The sequence below is a fragment of the Chionomys nivalis genome, chromosome 15 (genome assembly GCF_950005125.1).
Source record: "Chionomys nivalis chromosome 15, mChiNiv1.1, whole genome shotgun sequence".
Lineage (NCBI taxonomy): Eukaryota > Metazoa > Chordata > Mammalia > Rodentia > Cricetidae > Chionomys > Chionomys nivalis.
This window is the reverse complement of record NC_080100.1, coordinates 4,731,858-4,749,563: the sequence shown is the minus strand read 5'-3', so window position 1 is coordinate 4,749,563 and position 17,706 is coordinate 4,731,858. Positions and strand designations below refer to the sequence as shown.

Genomic DNA, 17,706 nt, shown 5'->3' with positions numbered 1-17,706 from the left:
GGAACGCATGTGTTAGCCAGTCTTGGAGAGCCAGGGCACACTAAGTGATGGGACTAAACTCTAGACTACACCTAGCTGTGGCTCCATTATCCAAACAAAAGACCAGTGCTGCTGCCAGCAGGATTGATGGATTCCAGCTGCACCTCCATGACCTACTAAGCACCTCTCCATAGATATTTCAAAGGACTTTCTCCTCTGTGTCTGGCTTATTTCACTTTCAACTCGACAGGAAGAATGAGATTTGGTGATTTATTGCTCACTATGCTGACTTCAGTCGATAATAATAGATTAGATATTTCAAAATTGCTAAAAAGAGCCAGGTGTGGTGGTGCAAGCCTTTCATCACCAAACTTGGAGTCAGAGGCAGAGGGATCTGTGAAATTGAGGCTATCCTGGTCCATGTAGCAAGTTCTAAGCCAACTATGGCTACATAGTGAGGTCCTATCTCAAAAAAGGTTGTTAAGGCCAGGCAGTGGTGACACACACCTTTTATCCCAGCACTTGGGGGACAGAGGCAGGAGGATCTCTGAGTTCAAGGTCAGCCTGGTCTACAAAGTTCCAGGACAGATGCTCAACTACACAGAGAAACCCTGTCCCAAAAAACTATAAAAGGGTTGTAAAGAGTAGATTTTAAACATTCTCATTTCAGAAAGAGTAATTCAGTCAGGTGTTTGATATCTTGATCACCTGACTCTATCACCTTACACCACATATAACTCAAAGTGTCACATTACTATCCATAATATACAACTATTATTTGTCAATTAAAAGATAGACATATTTTTAAACCTTCCTCAGTCATGTCTTCCAGAGCCTAAGACGAAGGCTACGTGACCAAGTAAGGCTTGAATCAAGGCACAGAGTTGGAATCCACAGACGTACGCCAAGTCCTTACCTGGTCCCAGGCAGACACGGTGCCTCCAAAGCACATGAACAGGTAACCCATGGCAACCAGACATATCCAGATCACCATCGAGAACACACGGAGCAGCTTCTTGAACACAGACTCGATGCAGACAAGGATGAATATGGCAAAGAAAATTGCCAGGGCAGTGGGAACCGTTATTAAAAATGCCACGTGGTCTTCCACTTCCTGGGGAGAGAAACAGAAAAGAGTGAGAAGCTGCCGTTAGGAAACCAAGTGACAGTGACTTATGAGAAAACATCACCAACGGCAATCAGCACCAAACCGTGTGGGGCTGAGAACCATTTCAAAAGTAGGACACTTCAAAGTTTCAAAAAGTTTCCAAGTTCTATGTTGAATAACCATGGTTTTCAAAACAGATCATGCAATGGGGGCTACTTAAAGAAGATGAAATAGCCAGACACTCACACTTACATTTTCCAGAAAAATGGAGAAATATATTTTATGCAGAAGTGACTTCAAGAAAAGCAAATGAATGTAAGAACCCATTAACGCCCGGAGAAATTAAGGCCATCAGCTTCACTGCCTGAATTAGAGGATCATAAATACCATGGGCTCAGGAAATTAAGTCACCAAATGGATTTGAAATGTTTTATTTTTTTTAAAAAAAGAAACGCATTTGGACTACTTCCATGTCTACAACGATTAGCTTTTATTTTAATTCATGCCAATTATTGTCCTAAAGGGATCACAGGTTACTAATGAAGGAACAGAGCGTGTTAAATATAGAAGTCTGTGGACGGGAAGAACATAAGAGAGTGCCCACAGCTGCCGCGACTGCCTCCCTCTCTCGGTCCCACTAGGTGGAAAGGAAGTGCCCATGCACCTATTACCATTTACCTATTATTAGCTTCTACCCGGTACCACTTCCCAAATTCATGTTTATATACCAGTACTTATTTTGTCTCCATTTCTTTTCTCTATTTTTTTTTCCAAAACAAGGTTTCTCTGTGTAGCTCTGATTGTCACTCTGTAGACCAGGCTGGTGTCAAACTCACAAAGATCTGCCCGCCTCTCCTCCCTGGGTGAGTGCTGGGATCAAAGGCGTGCGAAACCACCACTTGGTCTCTCGCTCGCTCTCTCTCTCTACTCTCTCTCTCTCTTATTTAATTTGTATAGAAGATCAGTACTGTACCATAGACATCATGTTTTCTTCAATTATACCTGAAAGGACTAAGATTGGCCACCTTGAACTGGAGTTCTGCTATGAGTAACACTTACTAGGGGACAGAATATAAATGTCTTTAACCCTCACCCAAGGGTCTACAAATACAATCACATGAAATGGAGGTTTAGTCAAAACTCTCCACATGGCCAGGGCCGTAAGGAGGCTGGTGAAGGAACAGTAAAGTGAGGTCTTCTGCGGCCTGAGGATGCCTAAGGTGATGTGGGGCACACAGCCTTGCTGTCCCGTTGGCAGCTTCACACCTCCATTTCATGTAGAGAGCAGGAGAGCAGGAGTCCAGCCCAAGGATCCACTGCAGGTATGTGCCATGGGGGCTCAGCCCTCTTGCAGAAGTTAAAAGGTGTGTCTTTGGACAGGCCAGAAGAACCAGTGTTTCAAGACCTGACAAAAACTAGCTAAACCATGAGATGATCTCACCCTCTGGCCCACTCATCTCTCCACCCACAATCAAGTCAAAGTTACTGCTTTCACCCTCAGACACCATGACAGTCCCTGCAAAGGGTGATGAACAACCTGTGGGCTATGAGAGCCAAGCCCTCGGATATTAAGCACTAACATGCTCAGGACCCACTGGGATATGCCTGTTTCACACATGGGGCCAAAAAACTAACTTTATATTAATCCTCTCACAACGGACTTAACCACACCGGTGAAGAACAACTAACCACACAATAGCCCGAAGGCTATTTTTCCAGAACACGCTTCCGTTTCTTTCCTGAATGCAGTGAAGGGGCAGTATTCACCTCACCGCCTAGCAGATGCAGAGCTGGAAGATGAAGGCCAGGAGCTGTGGGAACTGTCGACACAGCAGTGCCCCTTCAGGGAGCCAGGCCAGAATAGGGGTCCGCAGGAGCTTTCCCAGCGACTCCTGGGGAGTCTTTTGCCATCCTACTTGGCTATAATACTATGCTACTGCATAAAATGTAAACATTAAGTCTCTATATTCTCTCGCGTTTTATTGCTTGTTTTCAGGGTCTGAACACTAGATGTAACTTGCTTTCGGTGGCCAAGTAGCTGGGTTGCACAACCCTTTAGCTCTCCACACGATATTTTAATGTCTCTTAAAATTATAAAGAAGGCGGTTTTCTCGTTTTTCTTAGTTCTTTGAGACTTCTGTACAGCGCACATTGTTTATATTCAGCCCCACCCCAATTCTCGCCAGTACCATCCCCCTTTCTTTCAACACCCAACTCTGCATCCATTTTTTTTTTTTTACTCCATCATGTACAGTTTATTCTGGACACGTACTACTGGATATGTGGCCTTCGCTGGAGGGAGGTCAACCCACCAGGGACCACACCCTTAAACAAAACTGACTCTTCCTCTCCCAGAAGCCATCAACTGCCAAGTAGCTCATTAGCTCAGGTTAGGATTTGGTGCTCACCTCTCCTCTTCGTGCTAGAATTTACGTGACCTGCGCCCAGCCACGTGCATGCCAGCTCGGCTGTTAATTTGTGTGCGCAATCACTCTACTATGTCCAGAAAAATAGCATTTCTTTGTGATCATCTATTGCCTATGGTTCTTGTCCCCTTCCTTTTGCCATGATCCCTGAGTCTTGGGTGGAGGAGAATTATACAGATGTTCCATTCAGAGGTGTAAAATGTGTGTGTGTGTGTGTGTGTGTGTGGTCTTCAGAGCTAATGTGTATCATCACTCAGTGCACACTTCATTTTTTACGGAGGTGGGCCCCTGAGCCACGGTGGGATGCTGGTGGTGGAGTATACTTTTGCTCACTAGCTGGGTGACATTACCAGAAACATTGTGCACACTAGCAGACAGCCACACCTTTGCACAGAGAGACCTGCCCGGTAGGGAGCTGAGGCCCCACACGGCCCACAGTACTGGGCAGTCAGCTGCTGCTCATGGAGCTGGGGACATGACTCTTGGCCAAGCCTGAACCCACTGAAAAAGAGGAAGAGGACAGCCGTCCACTTCTTCTGCATCTGCTGACGAGCACCAGCTCCCAGTGAGGTTTGACAGAGACTTCTCCGCAAAATAGAACCCTTTATACTGTGTCCAGGAAGACAGAGAGGAGCATTCATAGAGTATGTAAAAGCTTAGAAACTACATTCTTCCCCAGGTCTCGCCCAGCGCATCATGCATTTTTCTTAAGGTTAAGTAAATGAAGTCAAGGAATTCCCTCAGACTGAAACTGCATTGCTCCCTTTGCCCACACCATTCCCAATGGATGACAAGGAAGCCATGGAGTTACCCCCATGGCTACGTTCTATGCAAGATGAGATTCTAAACTCCGCAACAGAAGAGAACCAGTCGCTTCTAATGCAGAAATGAAAACATTAGAGCATCATCTACCTAAATTATTTTTATATTTCACTCCCTCTCCTCCTTTAGTGTAAAAGTTACCACACACCCCAAATGAAATAAAATGTACTAAATTAAATGCCTTTAGCAGTACTAAAATACCCTTTAAAAGGTAAAGAGGGGGGGATATAACGCACAGAAAATGGGGTGTACTAAAATGCCTCCCACAAAGGAAACTTTCCATGAGGTATTATCTACCATAACGATAATGGGCTCCTATCACTCTCTTTGAAAATTCTGTCCTTCATTTTTGATGCATTTTCTAGCAATCGTGTATGGGTTCTAATTGCTAGGACTATTAAACACCCATCACTTTTATTCATCCCGTGTCTCTCCGAGGCCACGCTGCAGAGCAGCAGTTTATCTGCTTCCATCATTTGTCTTCCAGGTGCACCTGTCTTTTTCCTTCCTGTAAAAAGTGCTGCTTTTCACTGAGATGGCAACAGATGCCCTAATGTATAGCAATACTGCTCTATTAAAAATACTCTCCCGAAGTGCTTTGAAGCCATCCTCACAGCAGAAATGCATCTGCATTGTCTCCTGCAGTGTAAGCGGCTGAGCGGCCCAGTCACCTTCATCTCCGCACCCTGCTGCGGACTCCGTGGCTCTGGGTGTTCAGCACAACACGGCAGCACCCGAGTGAGGGTGAGAACCTGCGCCTAGTTAGGCTCTTCATCTGATAGAGGTGTGGGTCTGGAGACACCTATTGGCGTGTGCATATGTAATAGGAAGAAAAAAACCACTTCCACTCCTATCTATGGTTATATTTTAACTCAGAATATAAAACAAATATATAATTGTGACCATCTTAAATATATACAAAGCTAATGACCCTCAAAGTGTATAAGGCAAAAAATGGACTAAAGATAAAAGTAAATGAGTCTCCTCAGAACAGAAAGCTCAAGGACCTCCCTCAAGCTATCAACGGAGCAAGCAAGCAAGACAAAAGCAAAATCCAGCAAGCGACATAAGCAGCAAACTTAAGAGGGAAGCCTGACTTAATTAAAACATCAAGGGAGGACAGCATTCTTTCCCAGTGCTCATGGACGTTCAGAGCATCTCCACACTGTGCAGGGAGTGTGGGTCAATGGTAGAGCACGGGCCTCGCTGATGGGATGCCCTGGATCCAATCACTAGCACACAGAGTCATGATGTATCAGGCAACTTGCTGAAAATATAAAAACTGTGAAGTATTCCTATGGACCCATGCTTTTTGATCATGGCAGAATGCAAATTAGAAATGCACGCAAAAGCACATAGGAAGCACATTAAAGCTCATCTCACGTGTGCAGGTCAACAATGAAATACCCTTTGATTGAAGAAAAAACCCTAAACTGAATTGAAAGACTGTGGAAGTGGTCTATCAGTGTCATGGCAAGCAGTGACAGTGCCAGGGAGGACGACGGAGAAGCCCTAGAGCTGGGGTGGTTTGTTATGGTGTGGGTTTGGTGTTGCAGGGAATCACATTACCCAGAATCTCTGGAATTCTATGGTTCTTTGCTAGAACTGAGCCAAAGAGGAGTCTGGGAGGCGAAAGTGTATCCATGAATCCTCACCAAATATTTTTAGCTGGAGTACCTGTGGGTGGACAGTGTTTCCCAATGTCTGGTGCTGAGCTTTACATTCATCTCATTGGGGGCTCTTTCTTTGTCTCTAACGATGGCTCCTCGGTAATTGTTAAAACCTAATAAAAAATTATTCTCCCTTTGAGAAGCAGTTGCTAGGGAAGAAAACCAACAGCTACCGGGCATGACAATGTCACCATGCAATCTGAGATGCCCACTACCGCGAAATGTTGTCTGTCACACAATCTTTGACTGAATATGACTGAGTAAGGGTGGGTCAGGGTTAAGGTACAACTAAAAGGGTGAGCCCGGGGGTGCTGGAAAGATGGCTCAGGTGAAGAGCATTTGTTACTCTTCCCTTGGAACTGGGTTCAATTCCCACCACACACGGTGGCTCATAACAATCTGTAACTCGAATTCCAGGGAATCCAGCACCTTCTTCTGGCCTCTGGAGGCACCAGGCAAACACACATGATATGCAGACACACAAGCAGACAACACAGACACAGACACAAACACAACACTTTATTTTATTTTATTTTTTTACAGAGTATATCACTAGTAAACCCTTTCAGTTTGGATTGTTCTCCTGGTGCAGTGGTGGGTCGGTGGTATTAACGTGGCTGTTTTCTGTATATGAAGTGTTGCTAAAGAGTCAACAATATGCCTTTTCAGCCTACAGACATTCAGACCAAGAGAAGGAAAACCAGACACAGGGAATGACTTCCACACTTCCTTTGGGCACATGAATGCCCTTTGCTGAATACACTGGATTCTGAATCTGATGCTGTCAATGGGTGGAATATTCCTGGGGAGGGGGCTGCTATCTTCTTGAAGGAACATACTAAATATGAGGGTTCGGGTAGGTCGTCTATGTTAGCAATTAGAGCCGCCAATAATTCCACATTGCCTCTGCTGTGGTTTTGTCATGAGTCTTGGCACAAAAATTCCCTTCCTTGATGGTACACACTTGCAGTCCCAACACTTGGGAGGGATTAGTTTAATTTCAACACATAGTAACTTTCACCAATTGTTCTCGCTTCCTTTCCATTGCTATGGTAAAATACCCTGGGCAAAAGCAATTAGAGGAGAAGGGGTCTGTTTGGCTCAACATGCCAGCTCATCCACCACAGCCGTGAGACAGCTGGTCAGATCACGGGCATTCAAGAGTAGAGTGACAGTGAACACATAGGTAATTCTTACTAATTCTCAGCCCTTCTCTAAGAGTGCACAGTCCAGGACCGAAACTCAAGGAATGGTGCTGCCCACAGTGGACTAGGTATGCTCAATTAAAGTGGTCAAGACAGCCACACACAGACATGCCCACAGGCCAGCCTGAACTGGACGTCCTTCATGGACATAGTCTTCCCAGGTAATTTTAAATTGGGCAAAGTTGACAATTAAAACCAATGGTGAAACAAGAAAACTTAACCCTTGGTACAGGACAGTCTCAAACAGAACACCCACCTGTGGGATTGTAAACACATGGGAGGTATGTGAAGAAAAACTAGAGTTCACCAGTAAAAGTTGATTTGCTACCAAAAGGACAATGTGTCTGTGGATATGCACCTTACAGTGCACATCTGTAGATCTGCTTCTCGGCTTCAGATATGCCCCCAAGAACCCCGCCATAAACAAAAATACGGTAAGCTTAAAATGTATTCAGAATATCTAAGCTAGAAAGCAGCTCAGCTCAGCACCGGGGTTCTGAAGCCTGGGAGGCTTTCCTTCCTGATAGTCTAACAAAGAAGGGGGTTTGCCACTGCTGTCCAGCATTGCAAGAGAGGACTGGGCTGCACGGCTCTAAAGTAAGGAACGAGTCTGAGTCAAATGTGCAGGTACAGTGTCTACTGAGTGGATATCATTTTCACACTATTCCTAATTTGAAGAGTCTTACATTGAAGAATCATTAGACCAGGGACTGGCTGTAAATGCACAATGTGTATGTACGTGCGTGTGCGTGATAAAGTGGACAAAAATGAAAGCTTAAAGAAGACAAGTACAATTCCACGTGATGCTTACACTTGGAGGGAGACGGGGAATGAGATGGAGCACAGACACAGAAATAAATCGCTGGGCAGATGTAGCCCATCCTGGATTAGTGGCTGTTTATTTTCATATGAGTAAGCCAGTAATCCAGATGTAAATCAAGGAGGACTGTGCTCAGGAAGGGAAGATTCATCAAGCTAATCGAATGATTAATCCCACTCTGCACCCACTCCCAATTCCAAAGTGCACGGCGGTTATGTCTGAATCAACTGCTGCCCATCACGGGGACTGATTAACCGTGAGGCTCATCCTGTGTCTGAGCTATGTCCACATCCCATCATCCATGCCATCGGTACTCAGCTGATCATATCAGTGAGTTCATCGTTTCCGTAGCTCTTTAATGGTTCTGCTAACAGACCAGCCTAAAATTTTCTTTCATTTTAAATGTTTACAGAAAACTATTATCTTGGGATCTTAAATGCTGCACCTTATTCTTTTAAAACAACACAGGAAACTAAAACACACACTGTACACACTAGCATACATGTGCCACATACGACAATCAGGTCTCTGGTGCCTTTGAGCCCCATCTCGTAGCTGTGACGTCCAACCCTGACAGGGATGAAGGACAGTGAAGGGTGTACGCAGAAAGCTTCATCCATGTTGTCCACTAACTTCTCTACAAGCGCCTTTGGGAGGCAGAAGCACGCAGATCTCTGTGAGTTCAAGGCCAGCCTGGTCTACAGGTCTACACTGTTAGGACACCTAGAGCTGCCTGGTAAGAGCCTGTCTCAACAACAAAACAAACAAACAAACAAACAAACAAAGGATCTTTGTGTCTGTATTCCTGTGTGTTTCAACTCTAAGACAGTGTTCACTCCATATATCTCAATGTCCCTAATGATTTTAATCACTAGCTTTTTGACTGGGTTGAAACAGAGTTTGTCTTAAGACTCTCTAATGATCAAGACTCTGATCAATCTCTCTCTCTCTCTCTTTCTCTGTGTGTGTATGTGTGTGTGTGTAAGTTTGTGTGCATGCATGTATGCGTGTATGCATCCTTGTCTCTTCTTTCTCTCCCGTGCACCTTCCTTCACCTTCAGCACAGTTTCACCCTAGAGTTCTGGGCAACGCTAAGACCTTGCTGCTCAGTCATCTCATAGTGGTTTTCCAGGTCCCTGACATTTGCTTCTGTGTCCACGATCCTCACCAGATCCTGGGTTTGGAAAGAAAAAAGTGGACCAAAGAAAAACTTAGGGGAGTAAAGGGTAGGGAAGTGGAAAGGCACAGAAGGAAATTTTTGTCAAATGCCAGCGAGGCCGCTCCAAGGCACTTCTTCGCCTTGCCTCCCGTACCTTCTGTGGGCTTTTGTTGTGCCCTTACACAAGGGGCATTGATTTAGCACAAGACTAATTTTGTCAAAGGAAACAAACACACGCGGTGACTCACTAATGCTTCTCTCTCCCAAGTGCACCTGGGATTTGCCAACCAGGTATGTGTGTATATTTCTTAGTCTAATACCGTGTTATCACAGGGTAAACATTCCTTTATTACTCTTGGTAATTTTATTTAAAATTACTCAAAGGTAAGCACTGAGAAGTATAGAAGATGATAGGAATGTCAAGTTCAGAAGAATTTCTGTGCTGGGGAATGTTAAACTTTTGTCAAAATGTGACTTGTCATTAAAGTATCCACACTTCCTCCTTAAAAAAATCAGCTATATGCACATTTATCATATAAATGGAAGCATATCCCTGGCCTTTCACATCCTACTCTACAAATTCCAGTAGAGGACTGTGATCTGTGAGTCTACCCCTAAATAAATAACTTTTTATTACACTCAATTCTGAACTAGTGTGGGATTTTTTTTTTTGCGTCCTTCTTCAACACCCAGCATTTAAAAATGTCAGTATTCATCCTGAAATACGTCCGCAAACACAAGCCTTTGCCAAGGAGCTCCTCTTGAGGTATAGAAACTGTACTGACAAGGACACACTTTCTTTAGGCATATTTATGTCTTGTCTTGTCCTACCTACTCAGGGGATTTATTCATTTTACTTTACAGAAGTAATGGAGGAAAGAACAGATGGTTTAACTGGAAAGGGTTATCTACTGACACTGAGGACCAGATGCAGGTGGACCAGCAAGGCTTTGCTTTCCACTGGTGGCCACAGGTGGGAAACGCAGCCGTGGGGAGGCTGCTGCCCACTTAGCGCTGTATCAGACGTGGAGGACAGTGACTTCCTTCTCCACAGAGCTCACAATGGGTGGAGAGAAAACATGCCTATAGATAGACCTATCTGAGCTTCTCCAGCAATGTGAGGGTTAAACTGCTTGGTACAATTCACGAGCATTTCAATCATCAGAAGCAAAAATCAATAAAGGTGAGGTGTTCAGCAAGGGCTGGATTCTCCAGGAACTTGAATGCAAACACACAACAGAGGAAGGAGGGGAATGAGAGTTAGACAGGCATCTTTGGTTGAGGAGCCCAGAGTGACCAGTTACCCCCAGAAGTAAAGAGTAACTGATGAGATGGGTTCAGTGTGTTGACATGAGATACTTGGGGTGCACCATTGGGGATGACGCCAACGCAGTGGCAGCCTCGGCAGGTGCTCAGGAAGATAAGAAATAGGGCAAGTTAAGTGACTGCCTCGATGTCAACAATCTTTAATAGACCAAGATTCTACTAGATTCTGCCTGAACACCTGCCAAAACCAGTTACAGGTCAAACATATGATTGTCACGAAGACCACCACCGGACGCTGTTAAATGAACAATATCTCAGCTCTATTGTTACTTTTCAATAGATTCCATGGTTTCAAAATACCAGTAAGAAACCACAGCTCAAAGGAATGGCTCTCATGGTCCATTCCGCTATGCCAGAACATCCTCAGACAACCAGAATGCCATGAGTGGATTCTCGGCGCGATGAGGCAAATCCTAGGAGGAGTTAGTGTACTGAAAATAACTGAGGCCACCAACCCAAGGAATAAGTGATGAGGAAGCATCTCTGTCACCCTTCATCACCGAAAGAGGGGAAGAAGATGCAGCCATTACAGAGTCAAGTCTGAGACTGTTCACAGCAGGAGGGGTGTCTACCAGGGAACTATGAAAGTCAGGGATGGAAATTCCAGACCTGCAATGCTCTCCCACAGCATTGCTTGGGGAAAGCCAAGTGCCCTGGGATCTGACCCCCATCTCTGCACTACATGACTTAGAAGTTCATTTAGCCCCCGGGCACCAGTTTGCTCCTGTGTTGAATAAGTCCTCTCAAGTCAACTACCAGTTGGATAACAGGACAACAAAAATGCATCTCCAGGGGATCTTGTGTTGTCAAACAATCTCCCAGCTGCCCGTTGGCCATTTGGATCATCTCCTTCTGAGGCAGGCCCAATTTCATCTGACGAACAAGGGAACCATAATGTGGTAAATAGTCCACCTCAGATCACAGATGCTGGAACACAGAAAGGAAGGAAATCAAAATTCCAAGACAGAGAGATGCTCTTAACCATTTTAAATGCTGTCATGCTTTTCCTCATACACCCCAGACATGTACTTTTGTAGCTCAGGCTGGCTTCAAATTTCAAAACAATCTGAGCATGACCTTGAACTCTGGTCCTCCTGCACCTGCCTCTTAAGCACTGAGATGGTTAGGTTGTACAGTCAAGGTAGTTCTCTACCGTCATTTTTAAATCCAGAAGGCAATATCCATGGGATGCTTCCAATTTCAATTTGTGCCTGCATAGTTCTTTATATTGTGACCACATTCATGCACAAAATTAAGAGTTTTTCTTTGGCCACAGGTAAAATGGAACTGAAATGACTTAGTGACTGGCTGGCTGCAAATCACCAACACCTGCAAAGGAATCATCGCTGCAGTGCTAGAAACGCCTGAAAAGATGGCTCCTTAGTCAACTTTGCTCTGGTGCTTACGAAAATGCTCTGTTCCATGCTTCTAGAATTCTGGAACTACATAAAGCACACACTGAAACTCCTGTTCTTTAGAGAGGTGGGGCATTTCCCAGACTCCAGCCTTTCTCATAAGTGAGTGATCCTTCCACCTGCAGCAGGTGCTGAAAGAATGGACCATCAAGATGTGGTTCCCACACAGATGCTTGTGCCTGTTCGTTCTGAAAGACGGACATGCTTTGCTGTAGGCAGATGAAAGACCCTGTCTGATAAATTTTCCTGAAGTGGGGAAAACCTAGGGATTGGTGAAAAGGACTTACACTTACTGCTTCTCAAAGCTAGCTCACCACAGCGCGATCAGGTCGGTGGGCCATATGCTCACCTGCACATGCTACGTATGTATAGTTAATAAATGTACATGTTCTTACTTCAGGACATGCTACAAAACCTACTTTATTAAAACATCTGACTGCTTCCAATTTATGGGACTATAACTTTTCCATTCAAATATTGACTACTCCTAATCATAAATGTTAATCAAAACAAACATGGCCAGAGGCATCTGGTACTTTGACAAGCGAAATTTATGTCAATCTTTTCTAACAATGAAGGGAATTTTTTGAGGAAAGCTGGCAGACCTCAGACATAATCAATGAGAAGATTTTGTTCTGAAAGGAGGTTTTCATACATTCAGTAATGAGAGCCAACTCTAAAGCTCAAAGTGACATGATAATCTTTACAACTTAGTTTGCTCTCATTAGTTCTAAGCTTTCTGTTTCAGGGTCGCCCTGACAACCATCCATGAGGCACTTGGTAGGCACTCAACAAACCAATGCCGGAAAAAAAAAATCATAAATCAGCTTTTTATTGAAACTTTCCATAGCGAGCAAAGAAAAAGTGTTTACCGTATCAATAGAAAGTGGAAATACAAACTATCCCATCTTGGGATAGTTACTAGCAAGTGTGACATCAGTTTTGTTTTTAGCCTTTTAGATAGAAAACAATCAATTACATAAGGCTGTTAAGTTTCAAGCTAGCATTTGTTTTTCCAAGATAATGAAAATACAGCAAAGGTCTGTTTAACACTGTGGTCAGTGTGGCAGAATCGTAGACTGACGGTAGATGAAAATTAAGTGACATAAAATGTTAACAGTATCAGTTAGGATAAAACTGAACCAAGGCACAGGTTGCCATTTTTCCCTTCTTATTTATTTTCATTCATACCTCGATACAAGGTTTCTTGTAGCCCAGACTACACTAGAACTCATACTGGAGTGAGAATGACCTTGCATTTCCTGATACTCTTCCTTCTGTCTACTGTGCTGGATTCCAGGAAGGTAACACCACGATGATTCTATGTGGTGTGGTGGATGGAACCCAGGGCTTCCATACTAGGCAAGCACTCTACCCACTGAGTACATCCCCAGTCCCCCTTTACCCTTCTGAACAGAAATTCAAAACCAATGTACTGCCGGGCAGTGGTGGCGCACGCCTTTAATCCCAGCACTTGGGAGGCAGAGGCAGGCGGATCTCTGTGAGTTCGAGGCCAGCCTGGTCTACAAGAGCTAGTTCCAGGACAGGCTCCAAAACCACAGAGAAACCTTGTCTCGAAAAACCAAAAAAAAAAAAAAAAAAAACCAAAAACAAAACAAAACAAAAAAAAACAATGTACATAAAGGCAATGGTAAATAGCAAAAAGCTGTCTATGCACTTCGGTTCTCCTGGTATGATTGTGTGGCCCACGTAGACTAGGAGACAGGAGCTGTGTTTAAGAACGCTCCCACCCATTTGTTACTGTAAGAACTCATGAAGGACTAACAGAAATCAAAACCAGGCAGATGTATGGAAATGAAGGAAACTATCCAAGATTTCAAGCAGTAAAATCTAGATCTGTTTTACTGTTTTAGCTATTCCAAAGAGTGTGCCAAGGCAGAGAGACGGCAGAACCAAAGCTACAATGGCGGTTCCATCCCCGAGGTGGACCTCCCAGAGGTCATGGTCTGCTCAGTCTGAGACAAGAACGCATCTCTACCTTTGGAAGCGTAGCTCCAACTCAACCCTATTGCATCTGAGGCGTTCCTACCATAACTACCTTTGATTATCTGGATGGGTAATTTCCTTTTTGAAAGTGGAGATGCTGGCTATGATTTCTCTAGAAGCAAAGTAGAAATAAGTCTTTGTGAAGTTGGGCTTCTCGGAGTCTGTTCTCCTCTGACGTGGTTTTGAAGGACAGTGCCCACATCTCTTGGGCATTTCTCCCTTCAGTGAATCCCAGAGACAGAGTGCCCACCTGAAGGTAAACTTGGGACCAGATCCAGGCATTCTCCCTGGAACATGCCTGCAGTTTACACTAAAAATTACATAGTAGGCCTGAAGCCAGCCGGGGACACTGGGAAAAAGAATCCATTTCATGTCATATGTGGACCTTGGCCTGGGTCACAACCAAGATCTGGAAAACACCCACTCTGGTTAAAATGTTTTAAATGAATGAAGACAAGCGTGGACACCACTGGCATATTAAGGAAAAGTAACAATGCCCTTTAAGACAGCATGAGATCCTACCTCTAGCTGAGGGGCTACTGGCAGCTGATGGCTACTACAAGAAGCAGAGTCGCTTTTCTTTGAGGGGTGGCCACTGCCAGGCTTCCCTGCACTGGTGGGCAACCCCACAGACATGCACATGTGGGCAGCATTAAGGACTCAGGGTTGTTTCTTTAAAAGATTTGAAGGAGGGAGGGAGATAAACTCAGGAGAGGTGGGCGTGGAAGGGGGTCAGATATGATTAAATACATCGTATATGTCTAGGGAAGTTTCAAAGACTTTAAAAGGACAGTATTCCAACATTTAAACGAAGCAAAACAGAGCATAAAAGGAACTCTCGAAAGGCCACTAAGAGAAGCGAGCCTCGAGTCTTTCCCCCGTGAATTTCTCATAGGCCCATTCAAAAGCACCTAATTCAAGGAGGGTTAAGTTGGACCATTCTAACATGGAAAACAAAGTCGTGTGCCTGGGGAACAAGAACTTCACACATGTTTCCCTAGACTAACGGCACTATAAATAGGCCATCACCTGCTCCTCCCCATTTAGAAAGGAATCAGCCAGGAGGATTTGAATTACAGGTTCAGGAGACCCACAAACAGAAACACGGAGGAAGAACACACAGGTTTCCGAAGGACAACTGTGGCGTTTTCCTGCAGCCAGCAGCAGCCTGAGAATGAGGGAGGTCTTTGGAGACTCTGGGCCAGTGAGCCCGCCCGCCCCACCCCAAATCTCTCTTAAGTTCTTTTTGGTCTTGTAAGTAGCGACAAGAAACAAATTCCAGTTACCTGGCAGGGCTGGGGGCTGCCCTCCCCCCACACCTAGGCTGCTAGGTTCAAAGGGGCTCCCTGCCTTGCCTGCTGCAGGAGAGGACAAGTGACGTCATGGCCTGCCACGTTGGATTTTCTCTCCTTACCTCGCTGAACTTAATCAGAAAACAGGACCCACACAGGTGGGTGGGGGGCACTGAAAAGATTGAGCCACGATGGAAACTTTTCTCTCGACTCATAATGTGAACACCATAATGCTCAGGATGTCTAAAACAAATTGCCAAAGACCTAACAGAGTTTCTGTGCCCTTGAGACAGCATGAGCTGAATCTGCTAGTCTTGTTCAGGGAGACTGATGAACACAGGCATGGACTTGCACCCTGGGCTCGGGAAATAGCGTTCAGTGGAGACGGCCCCAGATCAACCACTGACCACACAACTCGCGAGGCTATCCAGGCCTCCTACATAGTCTGAACACACAAGTCATGGGCAGGGGGGGAAAGTTTGAACCACACTGAAGAGAAGCGGTAAGAGGAAGTTACCTCCATGGACAGATTTCCTCTCAGGGCTCAAGGGAGTCAACCCAAGATTCCTGACTGAAAATTATGAACCAGGGGAAAAAAATTGACATCAGCGTTCTGGGCCGCGTTAATGCCCCCCGTGATGAAAAGACCATCTTCAAGGAAGATGTGCCTTTCTCTGGAAAGGAAAAAGCAGCTAGGGGCCCTCCAAATTTTAGCTCACTTGTAGTCTCTGGGGATGAACCACGGGCATCTGTTCAACACTCCATCACTTTCTCTCTGCAGGGCTAAGCACGGGCAGACTCAAAAGCAAAAAAGAACATTATCTAGTTTTCATTTTTGCTGTCGTGAACCGCTTTCCTAAGGCAGCTTATTTTAAGAGTTAAATAATGCCCAGACCCAACTCAAAGAGAGCAGGGGCCGTTCCACGGACCGGGATGGGAGGCAGCAGGCGCGCCAAGGAAGCCTGAGGACCGCCTCTGCTGCGGGCAGCGGCGCCCGGAGAACGCGCAGAGTTGGCCACCGGGCGCGGAGATGCTGAACCCAAGCGCCCTGCCCCATTCACCTGGAGCACGCCCTGGCAACTTTATTTTGGGCAAAGCCTTCCAAGGAAACTTTTCCTTTGCCCACAGCCCTCGCCCGAGCCACGCCGGCCTCCGGCAGGACGCAGCGGGTGAACAGCAGCCAGGGGCGGGACAGGGTCACCAACGAGGTCCCCGGGGAGCCACAGGGAGGCCACTCACCAGCCCAAGCGCGAAGAAGACGGCTAGCAGGGCGAGGCAGGCGCCCATGACGATGAGCAGCAGGAAGACGATGAGCGGGTGCTGCTGGCTCATGCAGTAGTAGGACTCGTAGAGCCAGTCCCGGGACCTCTGCAGCCCCTCGCCGCCGCCCGCCGCTGCCGCCGCCGCCGCCTCGGCGCGGTCCCGCAGGTAGCGGCGCCGCCGCATCGCCTCCTGCCACATTGGGGCGGCTAGCTGAGCGCCCGCCGTGCGCGCCCGGCCCGGGCAGCGCCGCTCTGCGGTCGCCTACCGCCCGCCGCCCCCGCGCCGCCGCGACCCGCCGGCTGCCCGCTCGCCCGCCCGGAGCTGTGAGCAGGGGCCTCGGGAGCGGGCGGAGCTCGGAGCCCCGGACTGGGCGCGCTGACGCGCGGGCGGGGGCCGGGGGCGGCCTCAGGGCAGCTCCCGGGCGCCGCCGTTGCCGCCGCCGCCACCGCGCGCGAGGGCGGGAGCCACCCGGCCCCTCGGCCCGCCTCGCCCCACCCCGCGCGCGGCGCACGGGCCTCCGCGCAGGGGCGGCGCCGGCCCGCGCCCACCACCTTCCCCCGACGGCCAGGCCCCGCGCTCTGGGGAAAGCTGCGCAGGGCGTCCTTCTTTCTCCCCTCAGCCCCGTCACAGGCCACACAGTGGGGAGCCCCCTCCTCTCCCTTTTTGGACCTCAGTCCGGCAGAGTGGGGCTCTAGCCCAGCTCTCCACTATAGCAGAGCACAGCCTGGGGCTACCCTCGACCTCCTCGGGGCTTCCAGAGTCCCCACTGCCTCTCCATGATCTCACAGGGCAGCCAGGAAGGGCGCTGCCACGCACCAATAGAGAGGGGTCTCGAATGCCTGACCACCGCCCCTCTTTAGAGCCTCTACTTAGCAGGCTGTGGCTTCAAGTTTTCTCTTTCTCTGAAGTACCTTGCAAAACAGGGGTTAGGTCCCTGCAGGGACTTGTGGGGGGTCCTCTTGAAAGAACATCCCCCAAGAACTCAGTCACACCGTGTAAGTAAAGACCCTTGAGGTCCTCAGGTAGGTGGCCTCACTGGTGCTCTGCCCTTCGCTCTTCACACTTTGGAAGTTTCCCATGGACCTTGGTGCTGGGTATCACAGGGTCCCCCATAACCCCTGTGGTATAGCAGGGATGGCACGGACGTTGTACCAAGGAGCAGGAGCGGGCCTCAGTGTAGGCATGCTTGGCCTGGGATTCAGTCACTCCATGCC

At 47.0% G+C, this 17,706-nt stretch overlaps 1 protein-coding gene across 1 annotated transcript in view; it reads right to left on the bottom strand.

The window, feature by feature from the left end:
* The window catches only part of Adcy2 (adenylate cyclase 2), a 325,945-nt gene extending 309,146 nt beyond the window's left edge, over window positions 1-16,799 (bottom strand). Inside the window, exons 1-2 of the mRNA XM_057789671.1 lie at window positions 16,469-16,799; window positions 896-1,093 (exon numbers count right to left, since the gene is read on the bottom strand). Coding sequence (XP_057645654.1) covers window positions 896-1,093; window positions 16,469-16,690 — 420 coding nt within the window. The 5' untranslated portion in view covers window positions 16,691-16,799. The remainder of the gene's footprint in view (window positions 1-895; window positions 1,094-16,468) is intronic.
* Between the last annotated feature and the right edge of the window lie 907 nt (window positions 16,800-17,706).